Genomic DNA, 17,099 nt, shown 5'->3' on the forward strand with positions numbered 1-17,099 from the left:
TTTACTGAGTTTATCAGGAAGAAACATTATAGCCATCAGTCTCTCAGTATTATACACTGTACAAGCCTAAATGTTACTGACCACATAATTAAGTCTGAACTGATCTGTGCTTCCTTTTAGAAGGGCTGCTTTGGGGTCTGGGTTTTTTTTTTCTTAATGCCAGCATCTAAAGGAATAAATAAAAAAAATTAAAAAAGCCTTTTTAAACAAATTCAAGAGGACATTGACTTTCACCTTCTTCCTCCTTACACAATAACAAGTTGTCAAAGGCTGATTGCTGAAAGATTCAGCAAGCGAAAGTGGGTTTCACTCAGAGTGGAATAAAAATGAAGAGTAAAGAGGCTCCCTCATGAGTGTCTGTTTGGCAACACTTACCAAGAGTGACACAGAGCATTTATGCTTGAATATTTTCCTTGCTGCTGGCAAACTGAAGACACCACTAGGCACAGTAGAGAGAAAACACTATTAACAAAGATCATGGTCGTTTCAGAGGTCTGTTTATTGGCTGCAGGGTCCGATACTTTCTGCAATGCTGCCATACGCAAAGTCAACCCTATTTTTGGTGCACAAAGGTTCTTTGTTCAAAGGGCTCAGTATAGCGCCAGCATGAGTTTTCAACCCACCACCTTTTAATCAACACTGATGATCAAATGAGGCAAAAAAACCCCAAACCATGCAACATGTGTGGTAAAATTAGGCTGAGAATATTTATATATTTACACAGAGAACGTTCAACATTGTAACCTGCTTGCAGCCTTGTAATAGCTTGTCCAAGCATCCAAACAACTACATTCTGGTGTAAAATACTCTTTCGTTTAAGGTTTGGTGTAAAAGCTACTTATTTCACTATGCCTTTAACTGGATTCTACTGCACCTATTTTTGACACAGAATTTCTACACACCAGTGCCACACACTTCCAGGCATACCTCACAAAACAAGATAAGGCATTCGCAGATATCTGACTGCTGTGATCACAAGAAATCCATTTTCCAGAGCTTTCAGCCACAACCTTTGATGACCACTAGAGTCTTTCAAACACGAAGGGCGAGTCTGTAAGAGATGGCCAGTTCTTTTGAGAACTATAAACCTGTCATTTCTTGATGCTGCTACACACAACACAGACAGAATTCAAGACTACTTTAATAATTTCCTAAATAAAAATTTCTTCTTAAACCCCACTGGATAACAACAGGGCTTAGGCACTTCTGAACATTTTATCTTATATCTATCTTTAATAAGGGGAAGCTTTAGACTACAAATACAGGACAAGTAATCATCTGGAAAGGGGGAAAAAATGATGACTGGTAAGAAGCAAGCCAATAGTCTAAAACTGTAGACTATTTATGTGAACTTCACATCCACACAGAATCTCAGTAACCAAATGGGATTCTGTACATTAGGGTCTGCTGGAAGAAATCTGCAGAGCCAAGGACTTCACTGTTTAAATTAACACTTGGTGCTAGAATATATTTTGGGAAAAGCTTTTCACTCTGAAAAGTCACTTGTGTAAGCAACTCTTTTTCCAGGAAAGCACACTGTGCCTAGAAATGGAAAAGTAACAGAAATCCATACCCCAACATGCTAAAGCCTTGTAAACAATGCAGACCAGGAGAATAAAAAGAGAAGAAACGTGAATCCACAAAAAGTGGATTGGCTAAGACAGCTGAAAGATTTGTGGCGTTTCTAAAAATGGCTTACTTTACAAGGAGACTTGAAACCCCCTCCTGTGCTGGCTGGCAATAAGAAAATGCTATTTCACATATGCAGTGGTCTCTAAGGCAGAGCAATAGCTAACACAAAATAACTGATTTAAGAGCTTTCTTTAAAAAACGGCTTTTTCCTTGTTAAAACTGACAGCAGTGAAAACCTTGTTAAGGGCAAAAACATTTACACCCTTGCATTTGACAACCATTAATAAACATTATCTAAAGACAGTTGAAGTGGTAAGCCTCGATCTCCAGAGAAGGTGAATGGCAGAAGGATAGAAGTTAATTGAGTAATAAGGTACGGTGAGACTCTGTAAATAAATAAAGCTGTTCTGCCAAGCTTCCAAAATTTGTTAACCGTGCCGTTTTCTCAAGCATCAACATAACTAATGAAAACCACTGTGCTCCAACAGTTAAGACATCGACAGCCATATCAGCCTTTATGGCATACAGAACACGCCAGTTAATTCCTCAGTAATTACATGACCAGCCAACAGAGGCTCAGAGTGGTTTACTGCTTAGGTGTTACAGAAATAAAAACCCCTCCAAACTGAAAAGGTGAGAGGTTCCTGTTAACATTCCCTTTTCTTTTTTGGTATAGTGCAATAATATGCTAAGGGCCCAGCTATGCCATCTTGACCCAAGTAGAACTTACATCATCTTTGCTGTCAATTTGTCTATATAAGGTTACAGATGATAATTTTAAAGGTTTGTTTAAAAGCATAACAAAAACTGGAATTTGTTTTCCCCACTTGATAACACAGAGTGGGAACCAGAGGCTTAAGTAGTCCAAGTCAGTTGTTTAGAGAAGGAATAGCTGAGAATCTGGCACATATACATGTTTCAGAAAAGCACTATTGACATTCAGTAGATTTTTTGACCTCTGCTTTCCATGGATGTCCAACTGGGCATACCTGTAGCCCTTTGATACTAAAAAAGGTTAAGTTCTTAATGTTCCTATGGCATATCTGCTAGCAGGATACAACAAATCAACTGACATATTCAGGACATTTACATTGCAGCCCTTCAAAAGCAAGACAACAGAATCCATCCAAGCACAGGTAAGAAAGCAGATAATACTTCCTGCATAACAGATGTGGGTTGTGAAATATACTTCCTGTAATGTTGCCTTTATACTACTGTATTTGTTCAGAATCATTCTTAATTTGCTCTGAAATCTTACACAGTATGATTTGCTCAGTCTTTCAGATCACATGAAATTAAACTACCTAAACGTAATACACAATATCAGAAAGCATTACAAATTAATCTTGACTGAGCAGTATTTAGGCACCTACCATTTGGGTTCCAATCTACATACATTTCCTTTTCACGTGTTATTCCTCTGGCTGTTTGACCGAAAGGCATCAACTGTCACTAGCAGTATGAATATTAATCCTCTTTCCCTTCCCTCCCCAATGAATATTTAAAGGAAACTGAGCACTGATTTGCTCCGCTTGGCAGTATGAAAGTGCAGAATAAGGAGCATCTTAAGAGGCTTCAGAGCAGGACCAGCCTTCTAGCTGAAGAGCAGTTTATGTCTTGGCATGGACATAGGGAAAATACTTGTACCAACTGCCACCAGGCACACAACTTAGCAATCTCAGGTAAGCACCTGAGCTGCCTATCAAGTTTCTTGAGAGAGAGCACTTCAGCTGATGATTAGGACTCCATCTCTCCTGTAGCTCAGGATAGAAATCTGGGCACAAAAGTTACACGCCTCTGGTCAGACCACATGAACACCCTCACACAAACACGCATGCACAAGTGCACAGTCCCATAGAGCAAAGTTCAAAGGCTGCACTGTGAAAAGTGTGGCTGTGCTGGTAATGACAAAGTGAACTTTTTTCTAACGCTGTTGCAACACACTGGAAGCAAACTAAAAACTAGTCAGTTGTCCTTGTCATGCATTCATGCTGCCAGTGTTGCAAATGCCATCACTCTGTGCTAAGGTGACAGCCTAGCCTCAAATACAAAAAAAAAAAGACCTTACCATGCTGGATTCACCACATTGGGCTGAATGATACAGTTATTCTACCTTTATGCTGAAGTGGACCTATGGAACCTGGCCTGAAGAAAAAAAGCAGAAAGTCCTGTTTGAGAGGTTAAGTCATCAGATGCTATTGAGACAATAACAACAAAGCATTCTGGGTAAGGTTGAGTATGAGTGAGACAAAGGTCCAGGCTCAGAGCACATGCCATTCGGTAACTGTGTCAACAGCACTGAAGTGCTCAGAGTCTGAAAAGTGACAAAAATGGCATTCTTCACCTTCTCTACATGTGTGTTGGAGTCTCCCATGCTCTAAATGACATGGCACTCTACCCTTTGCTGTGCCAGTTATGCAGTCATAAATAAACTGAAGTATTGACCAGCTCCTGTATCAAAAGAGTGACCCAGACTGCAGTAGTCTCAGTATTCTATCATTTAGCTTTCAAATGTCAAGGACCACAGGGCTTTGCTATTTAGAGAAAGCTGCATTTTATCTGTAAACATAAGGCTTTTTTTTCCTGAGAACTCCTGACATACAGTTTTCAGACCTCCCACATGCTATTTTTAGTCACTTTTCAGAGCAGAATTACATTTCAATCTTTTGTCTTCCAAGAAAACTCTCCGTGCTTCAGCATGTAATAGTACAGCAAAACACTACCAGGAGATGAAAAATCCAGGTAGGCTGCCTGATCCTTAATCAGCTCTAATGTCCTCCTTGTCTATAAACACTACCACAAAGACAACTCCACATACTCTGAAGTGCTGTGCATGCAGGAGGATATTAGTTATTAGTAAGGTTTTTAGGTTTTGGAGACTGATTACAGCCTCCTGTTTTTCCACTTTAGACTCAAACTATTGACTTGGCTAACAGAGAGATAAGCAGCATTAGTTCTGGGAATGAACCTCGGCTTTACTATAGCAGCACATTTTAGCCTTCTTTTCACCGGCATATTTTCTTAGCCAGTTCTTGAGGATGAAAATGTTGCTGTTCTTTGGTATATACAGATATCTGTCAGCAGAGTTCACCTATCCCAACACCGACACACAAACAAATGGGAACATTTTCAGCCTTTTAAGCTCTGACCTGACCCACTGCACATACCAAAACAGTGATGTATCTTTGTAGCATGTTTTTCCTTTTCCTTCCTCAGCAGGAATTTATTCTTTCGTCCCTTCAATCCCCACATGCACGCACACACGCTCACACACTATGTAAGCCAAACTGACAAGGAGAGTATACGGGCAAGAGTCTATGGAACGACGTTCATTAATACATCATTATGAAATTCCCCGGTTTTTTCTCTCAAAGAATATAAAGTCTAACACATTCTGTACATATTGTTGGTTTCTTAGTTATAAAGTAAACACAGTATCAAACTGTCCATACAGCGTTGACTTGTTTTAAACACAGCCCCTTCTTGTTTTATCTTGCTGAAAGTCCTCTTCCAGTCAGAAACACTCAAGAGATGTACTGCAAGTGTGCATACGGTGTATGACAGCAGAGGAAGGAAGAAAGAGGCACTTTTGATCGGCTGGTATTCTTGGACTTCCATTTTTCCTGCGGAGGTTTATGTTCCTGACACTAGATGGTAGTGTTAGCACAGAAAACCGCTGTGGTTAGGCACTTGGCAACAAGGCTCCAAGGCAGTGCCCGCTCTCTGCTATGTCATCAGAATTGGTTTCTGCCGCACTTCCAGGATATCTGGGCAAGGGAGAGAAACAAAGAGATACAGAAAATTTAAGAGGCTCCTGAAAGTAGCCACGGTAACAGAAAGCATAAAGAATCAGAGAAGCAACTGTGGAGTGCAGCACAATCCCCATTACGCTAAAGGCATTTAAAACACAATAAGCATGCAACTTTCCCTATTAACTAAGTCCAATTTAACTCCTCCCAAATGCATGCTACTTGAGAGATAGCAAGCCACAAATATATTCCATCACCTAGAGATGACAGCTAATATGCTAAGAATCCTTTATAGCAGGATGAAGCAACATGTGTCAGACACGGCAAAATGTTCCAGAGAAACAAGTGGAAATGCCATTACAGGAGATGCCAAGGAGTTTCCCTTTCTGGAAGGGGAAAATGCACCATCCCAAATACTTTAAAAAAAACTTTTGGCTCTGATGATGTAAGCAAAAATAATTCAGCTGTTTAATCCATTCTCTAGACTGAAGCCTATATTACTGCACTCAAAATGTGGCATAAAAACCCTCCTTTCGTTGGCTCCTCAGCTCCATACCATCAAAATGTGACAGAGCATGAACTTGTAAAATATATGTCATAAGCACGGGTATCTTTCCAAATGTGGACAGCAAAAAAAACCCCAGCCCACTGGCACAGCAGTATGTAGAAATATCTGGAAACTGGGCTGCTAGGTCCTTTTCCAAGGCTACACAGAGAATAAAGAACATGGGAAAAGGGAGCTCATACTTAATTAAGAGGCTGATCACACACAGCTGCACAAAGAGGATGACGTGAGTAAAAATTAACCCAGAGCCTCAGAGGGCTCTAGCCACACTAGTAAAGAATGAAATGCAGCAGAGCAAGTCCAGTGAAGGGTCACAAAGATGATTAGGGGATAGGAGCACCTGCCAACTAAGGATAGGCTGAGAGAACTGGGATTTTCTAGCATGGAGAGAAGGCTCAGAGTGAGGGAAGCCTTATCAATACGTATAAACTCCAGACATTTTAAAATGTACTTTGATCACTAGCACTGGGATTTTAATTTCTTAGTACAGGCTTCCTAAACTACCCAAAGGAGATGAGCATCTTTCCAATCTCACCCTGCCCACTATCTGGAAAGCTGCCACTAGTGCAAATGCATTAATTACAAAAAGGTGCTGGAAAGGGGCTCTACCCAAAATGCCAGGCTAAAGCAAACACGGGAAGAGAGAACCTGCAGATTAAAATTCTGCCCTAGAGCCCAGACATTTCACATCCTATTTCTGTGCATCTTAATATATACACTGACTCTTGCAACCGTATGTTAAACAAATTAAGTCTCAGAAAGGATATTCAAGCTCAAAGCAAATATTTGAGCATGAAGACATTTATGCCACCCACTTCAGCAAGTATTAAAACACCAGCAGGAACAATACCCCTTCTGTGAACTCCAAAATGCCTGTGCTGAGAGAATAAGTGAGCTTGATAACTCCCGCTAAGTAGCTGTAAGATTATCAATACAATTATTATAAAGAATAATTACATGTTTTGCTGAAATATTGTTCAAAATCCACCCTTAATTACAAAAGATCAATTTTTACCGGAATCTGTATTTCTTCTAAATTGAAATCAATCCCTACATACAGTGAAAAAGCAAATGTAGAAACAACTCTTTCCTAACGCAGAATTGGAAATTTTACTTATCAGCTACAATTCTATTCCCTGTAGAGTGAGAGCCAGAATACTTTTGCAACAGCCTCTAAGATCTCAGCCTGCAAATGGAAACAAGGCAGCAGCTACTACAACTACACTAGCATAATACAACCAGTGACATTAATACCCATGCTATCTTCTCATCTCTTTTAGCAGAAGATTACCTGTTTGACAACAAATTTCCTAACTCCATTCCTCATAGCTACTTTTCAGGAGCACTCTGGAAATAACCACTGTGTAATAGATTGGTTTTGTTTTCAGGTGTTTTTTCTTTTTAGACCCAGAAAAGAAAAAAAGCAGGCACTGATCAAAAGCCCACGATTCAGGCAAACCTAAGCAGAAGTCATCCCATCTGCTGGACGGCAAAGAAGGAAAAAGATGAATTTCTCAGAGGATGTAACAGTTTGGAGGATCTTCTAGGGTTAGAGACAGAACTTTACATTGCTATGGGATCATCACTTTATTCTGGTCTAGATTTTGGAGCTGAGCAATAGTTTTGCCCAAGATTGCTGTGCAGCTTGGTTAAACTTCCTTTCTGCCCACGATGGTCAAAGAGAAGGCATTTCAGGGCTTCACTTAGGAAGACTGAAGAGAGTGGATAGTAACACTAGTAATGTCTACATGAAAGAAATTGCCACTGTATTTAGACAGAGGAGAGAGCCCTTAACCAATGCTGCTTTCTGAGTTTCCAGACTTATCTCAAAAGCCTTGTGGACACCCTCATACTGCAAGCTGGATCCTTGAAAGGTTAGCAGGCTTGCTGATGGTTAGAGTTCAAACAGATCATTTGTTTTCTCTAGTCTACCTATACTTGTAGGCATACAAGAATTATCTGGATGAAAATAAAAATTTCAGTCCTGCCTGCAGATTGTAAAATGCAACTTATTGTGCTATCTTAGCCCAGCTGCACAAATGTGGAGTTGGCAATCATCAACGTAGTAACTGGCATAGCCAGACCAACAGCATAGGGGGCCCTGATTATTCATGTTAGAACACACAAACATTATCAAGCCTAGTAAAGACATTGAACACCCGACAGATTTGTGGGCAGTGTGGACACTTTAATTAGTCCAAGCAACTTATATGGAAACTAAATCCAAGAGTTAAAATTGGCAAAGGAGTTCACTCCAAGTTCCAGAGTTGCTTTTCTGTAACCCTCTCAGTCACGGGCTCTGCTACAACTACTGCTGTCAGTGGATGGGTTCACAATGAGTTGCCTTGCACTCATGAAATGGATGAAGTTTGAATTCCAGTATTAAAACAACCAGCGTTCCTGTAGATGTTTGTTAGATAAATCTACTGAGCTGTTCAAATCTTCAATAAGCTAGAGAAACAGGCCAACACCATTCCAATTGTTCACACTGATTCGCTGCTACAGTATCTCCCTTATAGAAAAATACTTCTTCCTCTACCTTAACAACAAAATCCCGCAACACAGAAGGCTGTATTGGAATCAAAGGACTCTCTGCTTATGCGTAATACACATTAAAATTCACCTGTTAAAATTCGATGCAATGGCAAAGTGACGTAAGTTAAGTGTGCATAGAGTAGAAAGTTTTCATCTGTTCTGTTCAGCTTCAGCCACGAGCCCACCAGAGACCGTCCTGTTCCAGACAAGGACCGCGACCTCAGATTTGTCGCATTGTGCAGATCTGTAAAGGCAGAAGGCACCAAGCTTAAGGTGACTGTACTTTTTGTATTTTATCAGAAGACCCAATGAAAACTTCTGGAAGTAATAAAAAAGAAAAGCCTACTATTTATTGTCTAGAGAGAAATCACAGGCAGTTACTATTACTATGATTTTGGCTTTTTGGTTTTTTTAGGTTTTTTTTAAATGACTCAGATGTTGCCCAGTACAGAATTAACCATTTACATTGAAGCTAATGAATTATCTCAGCAGCTGGCAGCAGTACTAAACCATTATCCACTAATAGACCAGCCAGGAGAGGGAATGAAGCCTTTGCTACCACACTGTGCAAGCTGATTCCCAACCCAGACTTCTTTCATATGCAAAATAATAGAATATCCCTATAATTAAGTAGTTATTCATGCAGAAATTCACAAGTATAATACAAGGAAAATTGTATTTTATGCAGAAAATTGTCATCTACAAGACAGCAGGAGAGGCAGTGTTTATAACTCAGTTCACTGTATATTTCCATGCATCACCCAAGCCAAACCTGTGACCCTTTAAGCAGTGCCATTCCCCCTGAAATTAGTTTAGAGGTCTACAAATAACTTAAAACAAAACGATGCTGAATCCACTGTAGGCTAGAGGCGTTTTTATAGCTGCAGATCTCCCCTGCAGCCAGGAATGCACATACCATATATTTTGAGCGTTTCTAAACCTTCCCTTCATTTTCCTGTAAAACTCAGCCTTGTCCCACAGTGTTAAAAGCAGACGTTGAAGTGAACACAATTCCGACCCAGAGCAATCCAAGCTCTGTGACTTATTTGTTTAAAAGAAGGTCCTGATCCACACAAAGGTCCTAGCAAAGGTAAAATACACAGTGCCAGCTACTCTAGCAAAACGTGTAACACTTGGGGGTAGGGATGGAAACTGTACCTTGTCTTCCCTCCTTCCCTGTAAACGTGTATAGCCAAGCAGTCTATTCCCTCTCCCCAGCCATCAACCACTATTCCAAGAGCGCTGTGGTGGTGAGGTCAAAAGAACCTGACTGTGGGAGTTGGAGTAAGTACAATTCTTCTGCTGTGTCATGCTTGCACGCAGCCAAAGCAAGTGAAGTGGGCTCTCGTGGGCTATTCCTGTCCACAACAGGTCTGTTCGCACTGGGAGCATGTCTGCAGCAGCACTGGCCAGACCAAGGACACAGCTGATCTTTAGACAAACAGGTTATTCACCCCCCACGATGCCAAGAAGCCCCAGAATAGCTGTGCTTCTACAAAACCCAGGTGCTGGGTGAACTGAAGTCAGCTTTCCCATTCTGAAACAACAACTTCACCACTGCAGCTCCGGAGCAAACACTGGTAGGACAACTCATGTTTCCGAAATTACTCCTCCTTGTAGAAATATCATCTTTGAATAAATTAAATTTCCTAGCATAAGCTGTTAAAATATTTCTCTATTTTATTTCAGGACCAGGAAGAATAAGGTGAAAACATTTATAACTAAGAGAAATCGCACTTCTTGGTATTTTACATGAGTGCTATAAAATGTCTGGAAAACCTGGAATTTGTTTACTTCTGTAAATATATTAGAAAGAAAAGAAAATGAAAATAAGAATGTTCGTTATTAAGTACACTAGGATCAGCCCCTGCAAAATGGTACTGAGCAGATACTACCACTATCTGTAAGAGCTGCCAGATAAATACCTTGAACTCCATTATATCCTGTACAGCCTCCAGGAGAAAGATATCAAAAGCAGGACTCCACCTGTGAAAGCTGCCTTTATCCCCACACTACGCAGTTAATTGACCCAAGCCCTACCCTTTGCCTAGTAAAACATGCTAGAACGCATCCCATTTGAAATAACAGATGTTTCAAGTAGGCAAATTAAGGAAGAAAAGGTGAGGAAAGTTTTCTATTGATGAAATCCTGATTTAGTTACAGCCAGTTAAACTTGCACAGAAATTGAATTAAACATTATCACTTAAGCTTGTTTTTTAATGTACAACTCCTCATTAGCTAAGCTGATCCAGTGACACTGAGAGTGATACCTTCGCTACCACAAACAGGACTTGTGATCTGGAAATTATCTTTGTTTCTTGATTAGCATGCCGACAGCCAGGAAGATTTTTTGGCTTTTCTACTGAATTGTTTTTAAACGTATGAAAAACAGTTTGGACTTCAACGTTTGTGAGTCTCTCACCTAAAAGAACTGCAATATGATGGGACTGACATACTACATTCTAAATCAGACTCAAATTTTTATCTTGGTGGTGGTTTCATACTGAGCAACTAGAATTCAAAGAAGATTTCAACAAAGTCTTAAACTTGTATCAACAAAATGATTACGTTTTCCTTTTAGAGAATTCAGAACTGATCCAAAGCCAGTTGAAGTATATGCCTTTTCGAGCATATACATATAGCAACTTTAACGAGCTATGGTCCAAATCAGGGAATTCAGAGAACTTGTCCTTGAGAGCATGCTCTACCTGACTATACTGTGATATCTGGAAGGGGACCACTTGAGAGTGTGGTATTTGTGAAAGGGAGAGGCTCTTTCCTGCTCAGGTTTCTCTCAAACAGGTCTACATAAAGGGGGAGATAAGTTTTAAACATATGTAGGAATAGTTGTCTCCAGCCTTCAAAAAGATGCGAAGGCTGTAAATAACCCCATTTTCAGAGTGGCACTGTTGTGTTCTTTATGTGGAGCTTTTCACATTGCAAACCTTCTGGAAAATCCAGCATTGAGATCTCTTTCTGTAACTCTGTGCCCTTCCTAGACAAGCATGTTTAGCTGATAATACTTCTCTCACCTCCTCCATCATCATCTCTGAAGAACTCCTCACTATCATTTGCTGAATGGGATTTTTTCATCTCAGCAATTCGATTTCGGGGCACTTTTCTCTTGAGGGATGGGGAGAAAAAGGACGGACGATTGTTGCGTTCTGGGGTTGGTGGTGTGCTGAAAGAAGTGACCTGAAAGAGAAAGAGAAGAAATGTTAGAGAAAGTTTTGCTATGCTTCTAGTGGAAAAACAATCAGTCTCAAATGTGTGCCACTAGGCAGTCACAGGTGTAAAACTCAGAATTGTGAATGATGTCTAGCTGTAAGTTTTATCAAAGTGGCCTGAGAATGTCAACTGAACAGTCATTTCAGCTTCAAGATGCTCATCAAGATGAAAACACTGACATATCGTCGCCCTCAATGGCTACATAAATAGTAAAACAACCTCTCTCCTCAGCAGAGCACTTCTAACAAAGATTTATAGTCAAAAAAGGAACAAAATTCGTAACTTAGGCAGCAAGAGTAACAATCTTATTTTTGCACAATGAAATTCAGAAAAACTAATAGGTTAAGAATATATAGTACTGGACACACTAAAATTGTATATCTTGGTCTCTTTGGCAAACACAAAGTAGCGGTTCTGCTGTGTAGAAGGAAGCCACATGAGATTACTGTGAAAGGTCACGGTGCCTCTGTGAAGCAGGGTCACGAGGCAATTACTTAACCCAAGATGTTGACACAAAAGTGAAATCAACATACAAATATATGTGTATCATATTTCAATACAGGATGGAGAAAACCAAACTGAGATGCACCTGATGATTTGGCTAGTCTAAGCAACGATATAGTTGTCTATGGTGAAACACAGGTTAGGGACAAAACTATGGAGACAATCTTCCTCCAGAGCAGTTGTTGCTCTTAAGTAAGCACAATTAATAGTCAATCATGTATTTCAGAAAGAACGGAAATGCAGCGCTTATGTTCTGGTTTTGCTAGTAATATTTTAATAGCTTCATTTCATAGAAAAAAAACCTACTTTGCTAATGGGCAACTACCATCTCATCCTTCCTTCTTCACCCAGTTAATATAACAAATCCACAACTCTCCCTGAGATGACACATGATATTGCTTGTATCTGTCCATATAAATAAGGAAGGAGTGAGGAACATGTGAGTGAAGATGCCAGTCAAGCTAGGTTGGTGTTGCATAGCAGAAACAATCTGTCATCCCTCTATCATTAATGTTAAAGAGAAAAAAGCAGAAGCAGTCTACCACTCAACTGATCCCTCTCTTTAGTGCATTTGATCTCTAATTTGTGCTTGTCTCTATTTTTAATTCTGTAGTCATTTCACATCACACCTGGAGGGAAAACCAGAAACAGACAAATAACCATTAAAATCATTAGCAAAAAGCAATGAAAATACATTATCAAATATATTTTTATATTTTCCAGTTGACATGGGAAGTCTTGGAGGCAAAAGTTCAGGAAGTCCCTCTAGGCCTGATTCCTTCAGGCTGTGTCTCTACTGTGCAGAGCAAGCACATCCAGTTAATGAGCTCTGTGCTGGCAGCTCATTTTGCCTTTTCAGAAGCCAGAAACAAAACCCACACAGCTTGCATGGAGACTTTTAGAAGTAGTCTTGCAGACCTTTGAACTACACAGGTTAGCTACATTGCACTACGTTAGAGATCTATCTGGACTTCTGTAAAGCCTGTGCCGCAGTCCCCCAAAAGCATCCTTCTCTCTAAATTGGAGAGATACGGATTTGACGGGTGGACTGTTCAGTGCATAAGAAATTGGTTGGATGGTCGTATTCAGAGAGTAGTAGTCAATGGCTCTATGTCAAGATGGAGATCCCTGACAAGTGGTGTCTCTCAGGGGCCCGTACTGGGACGAGTGCTGTTTAATATTTTCACCAGTGATACAGACAGTGAGATTGAGTGCATCCTCAGCAAATTTGCAGATGACACCAAGCTGAGTGGTGCAGCTGCCATGTCAGAAGGACAGGATGTCATCCAGAGGGACCTGGACAAGCTGGAAAAGTGGGCCTGTGTGAACCTCACAAGGTTCAATAAGGCCAAATGCAAGGTGCCACACTTGGGTTGAGGCGATCTGTGGTTTCAATACAGGATGGGGGGTGATGTGATTGATAGCAGCCCTGCAGAGAAGAACTTGGGGTGCTGGATGATGGAAAGGAGAAGGCTCCAAAGAGACCTTATAGCGACCTTGCAGTACCTGAAAGGGGCCTTCAAGAAAGCCGGGGAGAGACTGTTTACAAAGGCTTGTAGTGATAGGACTAGAGGCAATGGCTTTAAATTGGAGAGGAGCAGATTTAGACTAGACATAAGGAGGAATTTCTTCCCTATAAGAGTGGTGAGGCACTGGCACAGGTTGCCCAGGGAAGCTGTGGCTGCCTCATCCCTGGAGGTTGGATGGAGCCTTGGGCAGCCTGATCCAGTGGGAAGTGCTTCTGCCCATGGCTGGGGAGTTGGAACTGGATGATCTTTAAGGTCCCTTCCAACACAAACTACTCTATGAGTCTATGACTACAAAGGAAACCAGACTAGAATCCATCAGGAACTTCCCAGGCCAGGTCAGGACACATCTGTGCAGGTATTTTGTTAACTAGGTAAAATGCCTTAATGGAAAATAAGGCTCAGGACTAAACAAGGACAAAATCAGCATCTATGGACTGACTCTACTGGTGTTTTACTGCATCTTTATTAAACATATACATAAACATGGTACTGCATCTAGATCCAGAATCTTCGCTTCAGTATTACACAGGCTTCACATTGGCAGCATTCACTGGTGGCAGTATCTCCCAAGAGAAACATTTCCTGTGAGGTTCAGCAAGCAACCTACATAATACATGAAATTCCATGCTTCTAGGTAAATCCCATCTTGTAAAGAAATGCAATCTATTAATTTTCATAGACAACAAGTGGAATCGTCATTTCCCCTGGCATCAACATTGCTGTTGTTTCAACAAAACACTCCTCCAGAAGTGAATGAATCATTCAGCCATATCTGTATCTAGCATTTGCTCAAGAGAAACCACTAAAAATCCACCTGCATATACTGAGTAATTTCAAAATATACACAGGGAAACTAAGTTCAGAGCCTTGATTTGGTTTAATCCCAGCTTCTGTCCATCTACTGGCTTTAAAACAAAACATGTTAATGCTTAACTGTAAGTCAGTATTTTCTATCTGCTACTTACTCTCTCATGCACTGGGGAGTCCGGATTTGAATCTTCTTCTGTCCCATATGGTGAAGTGTCACCAGTAGAAACTCTGCTCACTGCCATCTCTGCATGTCCTTTTCCTTGCGGCCCTTTCATTCGTACAAACTCCATGTTGTTATATTTATAAAAGCCAAAAGACATTCTTTGAGCCATCTTAGCTGCAACACTCACCTACAATACATCAAGACAGAAGAAAAAACCCACATAATATCATATCCATGTTTCCAAAAAAATAATATTATCTGAAAGCAGTTATTTAAGAATGAGTCAAAACCATCATGGGTAATGATCATTATCTTGATTCTTATGAAGCATTTTAAGCCATAATTTGAAGTGATTTCCAAAAGAGAGGCAATTTCACAGATACAAAACCAGAAGCTTGGAGAATGATCTACTCCTTCAGCTAACTCTTCAGCAGAATTACTCAATAACATACAGAGATAAAACAAAAATTTTTTACCCAGACCCACACAATGTGGCACATCACAGCACAAGCAGGCATGTGCAAAATTCGGCCTGTGTGACGACACTCTTTTAAGTCCAAAAAGCAACAGACATGCACAGAAGATGCCCCAAACTAGCAAAGCGCATTGCACAATTCTGACACTACTTTGTGGCAAGTCAATGGAGACATTTCTACGTCCATATTGTCAAGCCCAAAGCATGAAGAACCAGCCCCAATGCACAACCAACCTGCATCACATTGTTCACCACAAAACCCTGACAGCTTTTGAACCCTCTCAACAGACAGAAGGCTCAATTTCCAGTTAACACAGCTGAACTGAAAACTGAACTGAGAACTGAAAAAAGGAACAGAGCAATATAAAAATAGACAAAGTTTGGCCAAGTGAAATAAGTAGGAATTATCCATAAGTTTAAGTGGTTTATCACAACTTTCAGCAGCTTATTGTCTGAAAGGGGCAAGATGCTCATCAGGTAACACAACCCATACTGTAGTAAGAATTAATGGACACAACTGAAATCAAGTAGCCTTCAAAAGCATAAAGAGCTTGCTTCTGTTCTGTTGAAAAAAGGCAAATTTTCAAGTTTGTCCTTTGGCTATAATTGTGTATTTGAAGATCTAAATTTTATTTCATCTGACGATGTAAAGCAGCAGCATGATCAAACAAGGGATTCCTAGGATATAGAGGTGACATTACTGCATCAAATCTTGTCTTTCTACTGCAAGGCTTTCTTCTTATTTTGACTTTAGTAATACTGCATTCCCACGTATTTTAATAACCCGTCTGTTGATTGTGAGAGGCCATAAGATGATGGTGGGACAGAGAAACAATTTCAGTTTCATGTTCTCTTGAAAACTGCTTTAAGTGTATAAACTACTCACATTCACAACAGGGACAACTGAAATTATTCAGGACTTGTCCTGAAAAGGGCAGGAAGACAGCACAATGAAGTTTACATCACAGTATATACTGGTGGTGTTTTGTTGTTTATTTGTTGGATTTGGGGGGGGGTTGTATGATTTGGGTGGGGGTTTTTGGGTTGTGTTTTTCTGAGGCTGAGTTTGTTTTTTTGGGGGGAGTTTGGGTTTTGTTGTTGTCATTGTTGGTTTTATAAAATAAACAAACAAAACCCACCCTCACTACTGCGCTCTTAGCAAACTGAGAAGTTTACTGGGTCTTGCACTCTCTTGATTTCAGCACTAAGTACAAAACAACTTAAGGAAAACACATTTTACATATAGCAAGGTAGTTTTCAGAGTTTAAGATCTCCCTGAAAAACATGACTTCTCTTTAACTACAAGTATCTATCACCTTTCAAGAAAAAGGAGGCGCTCCTAGAACTCTGTTATTCAGATCCATTCCTGTGTCATGCAAACGCCAGAGTAAAACATCCCAGTCTGAACATTCTCAAGCTGTCTGGGGCAAAAGCACTGGCTTTCAGGTAAACTTCAAAGCCAAAAAGGACAGACTACAATGCAGGTGATCTAACAGGACAAAAAGCTAACAAGCCTCAGCAACAAATTAAAATTGGGTCAGACTAATATTGTTGCAAAGGATGTTGTTTTTCAAAAGTGCCTTACCCTGTTATCATAGACCTTCTTGAGAGCTTCATAGCGGATAGACCCCTGAAAAATCACCCCTTGGAAAGTGTTGCTTTTGTCGCTGGCCACCAGCTCCACACAGACCATTTCTCCTTCTCCCACAGTCATGTCACTGAAAACCTGCCAAAGATGCAAGGTGAAATGATTCAAGACAAAATGCAGGTGCTTAAGCTCAAATATATTCAGATTTCTATGACTCTTCCTAGGTTCAAGGCACTTTCAGTTTAAGTGGAAGAAAGCAAGGAAGCTGTATTCTCCACCCTAGCCTTCCAAAATACAGACTTCAGGCAGTGCACACTGCTG

The 17,099-nt window shown here is 40.4% G+C and overlaps 1 protein-coding gene across 2 annotated transcripts in view; it reads right to left on the reverse strand.

The window, feature by feature from the left end:
- Nucleotides 1–480: 480 nt before the first annotated feature.
- The window catches only part of KIAA0930 (KIAA0930 ortholog), a 78,677-nt gene continuing 62,058 nt past the window's right edge, over nt 481–17,099 (reverse strand). For both annotated transcript variants that reach the window (XM_054051514.1, XM_054051505.1), the window contains exons 6-10: nt 16,776–16,916; nt 14,708–14,902; nt 11,514–11,676; nt 8,570–8,725; nt 481–5,399 (exon numbers count right to left, since the gene is read on the reverse strand). In XM_054051514.1, the coding sequence (XP_053907489.1) occupies nt 5,359–5,399; nt 8,570–8,725; nt 11,514–11,676; nt 14,708–14,902; nt 16,776–16,916 (696 nt within the window). In that variant the 3' untranslated portion in view covers nt 481–5,358. The remainder of the gene's footprint in view (nt 5,400–8,569; nt 8,726–11,513; nt 11,677–14,707; nt 14,903–16,775; nt 16,917–17,099) is intronic.

Source organism: Cuculus canorus, chromosome 1 (genome assembly GCF_017976375.1).
Source record: "Cuculus canorus isolate bCucCan1 chromosome 1, bCucCan1.pri, whole genome shotgun sequence".
In the NCBI taxonomy this organism is placed as follows: domain Eukaryota; kingdom Metazoa; phylum Chordata; class Aves; order Cuculiformes; family Cuculidae; genus Cuculus; species Cuculus canorus.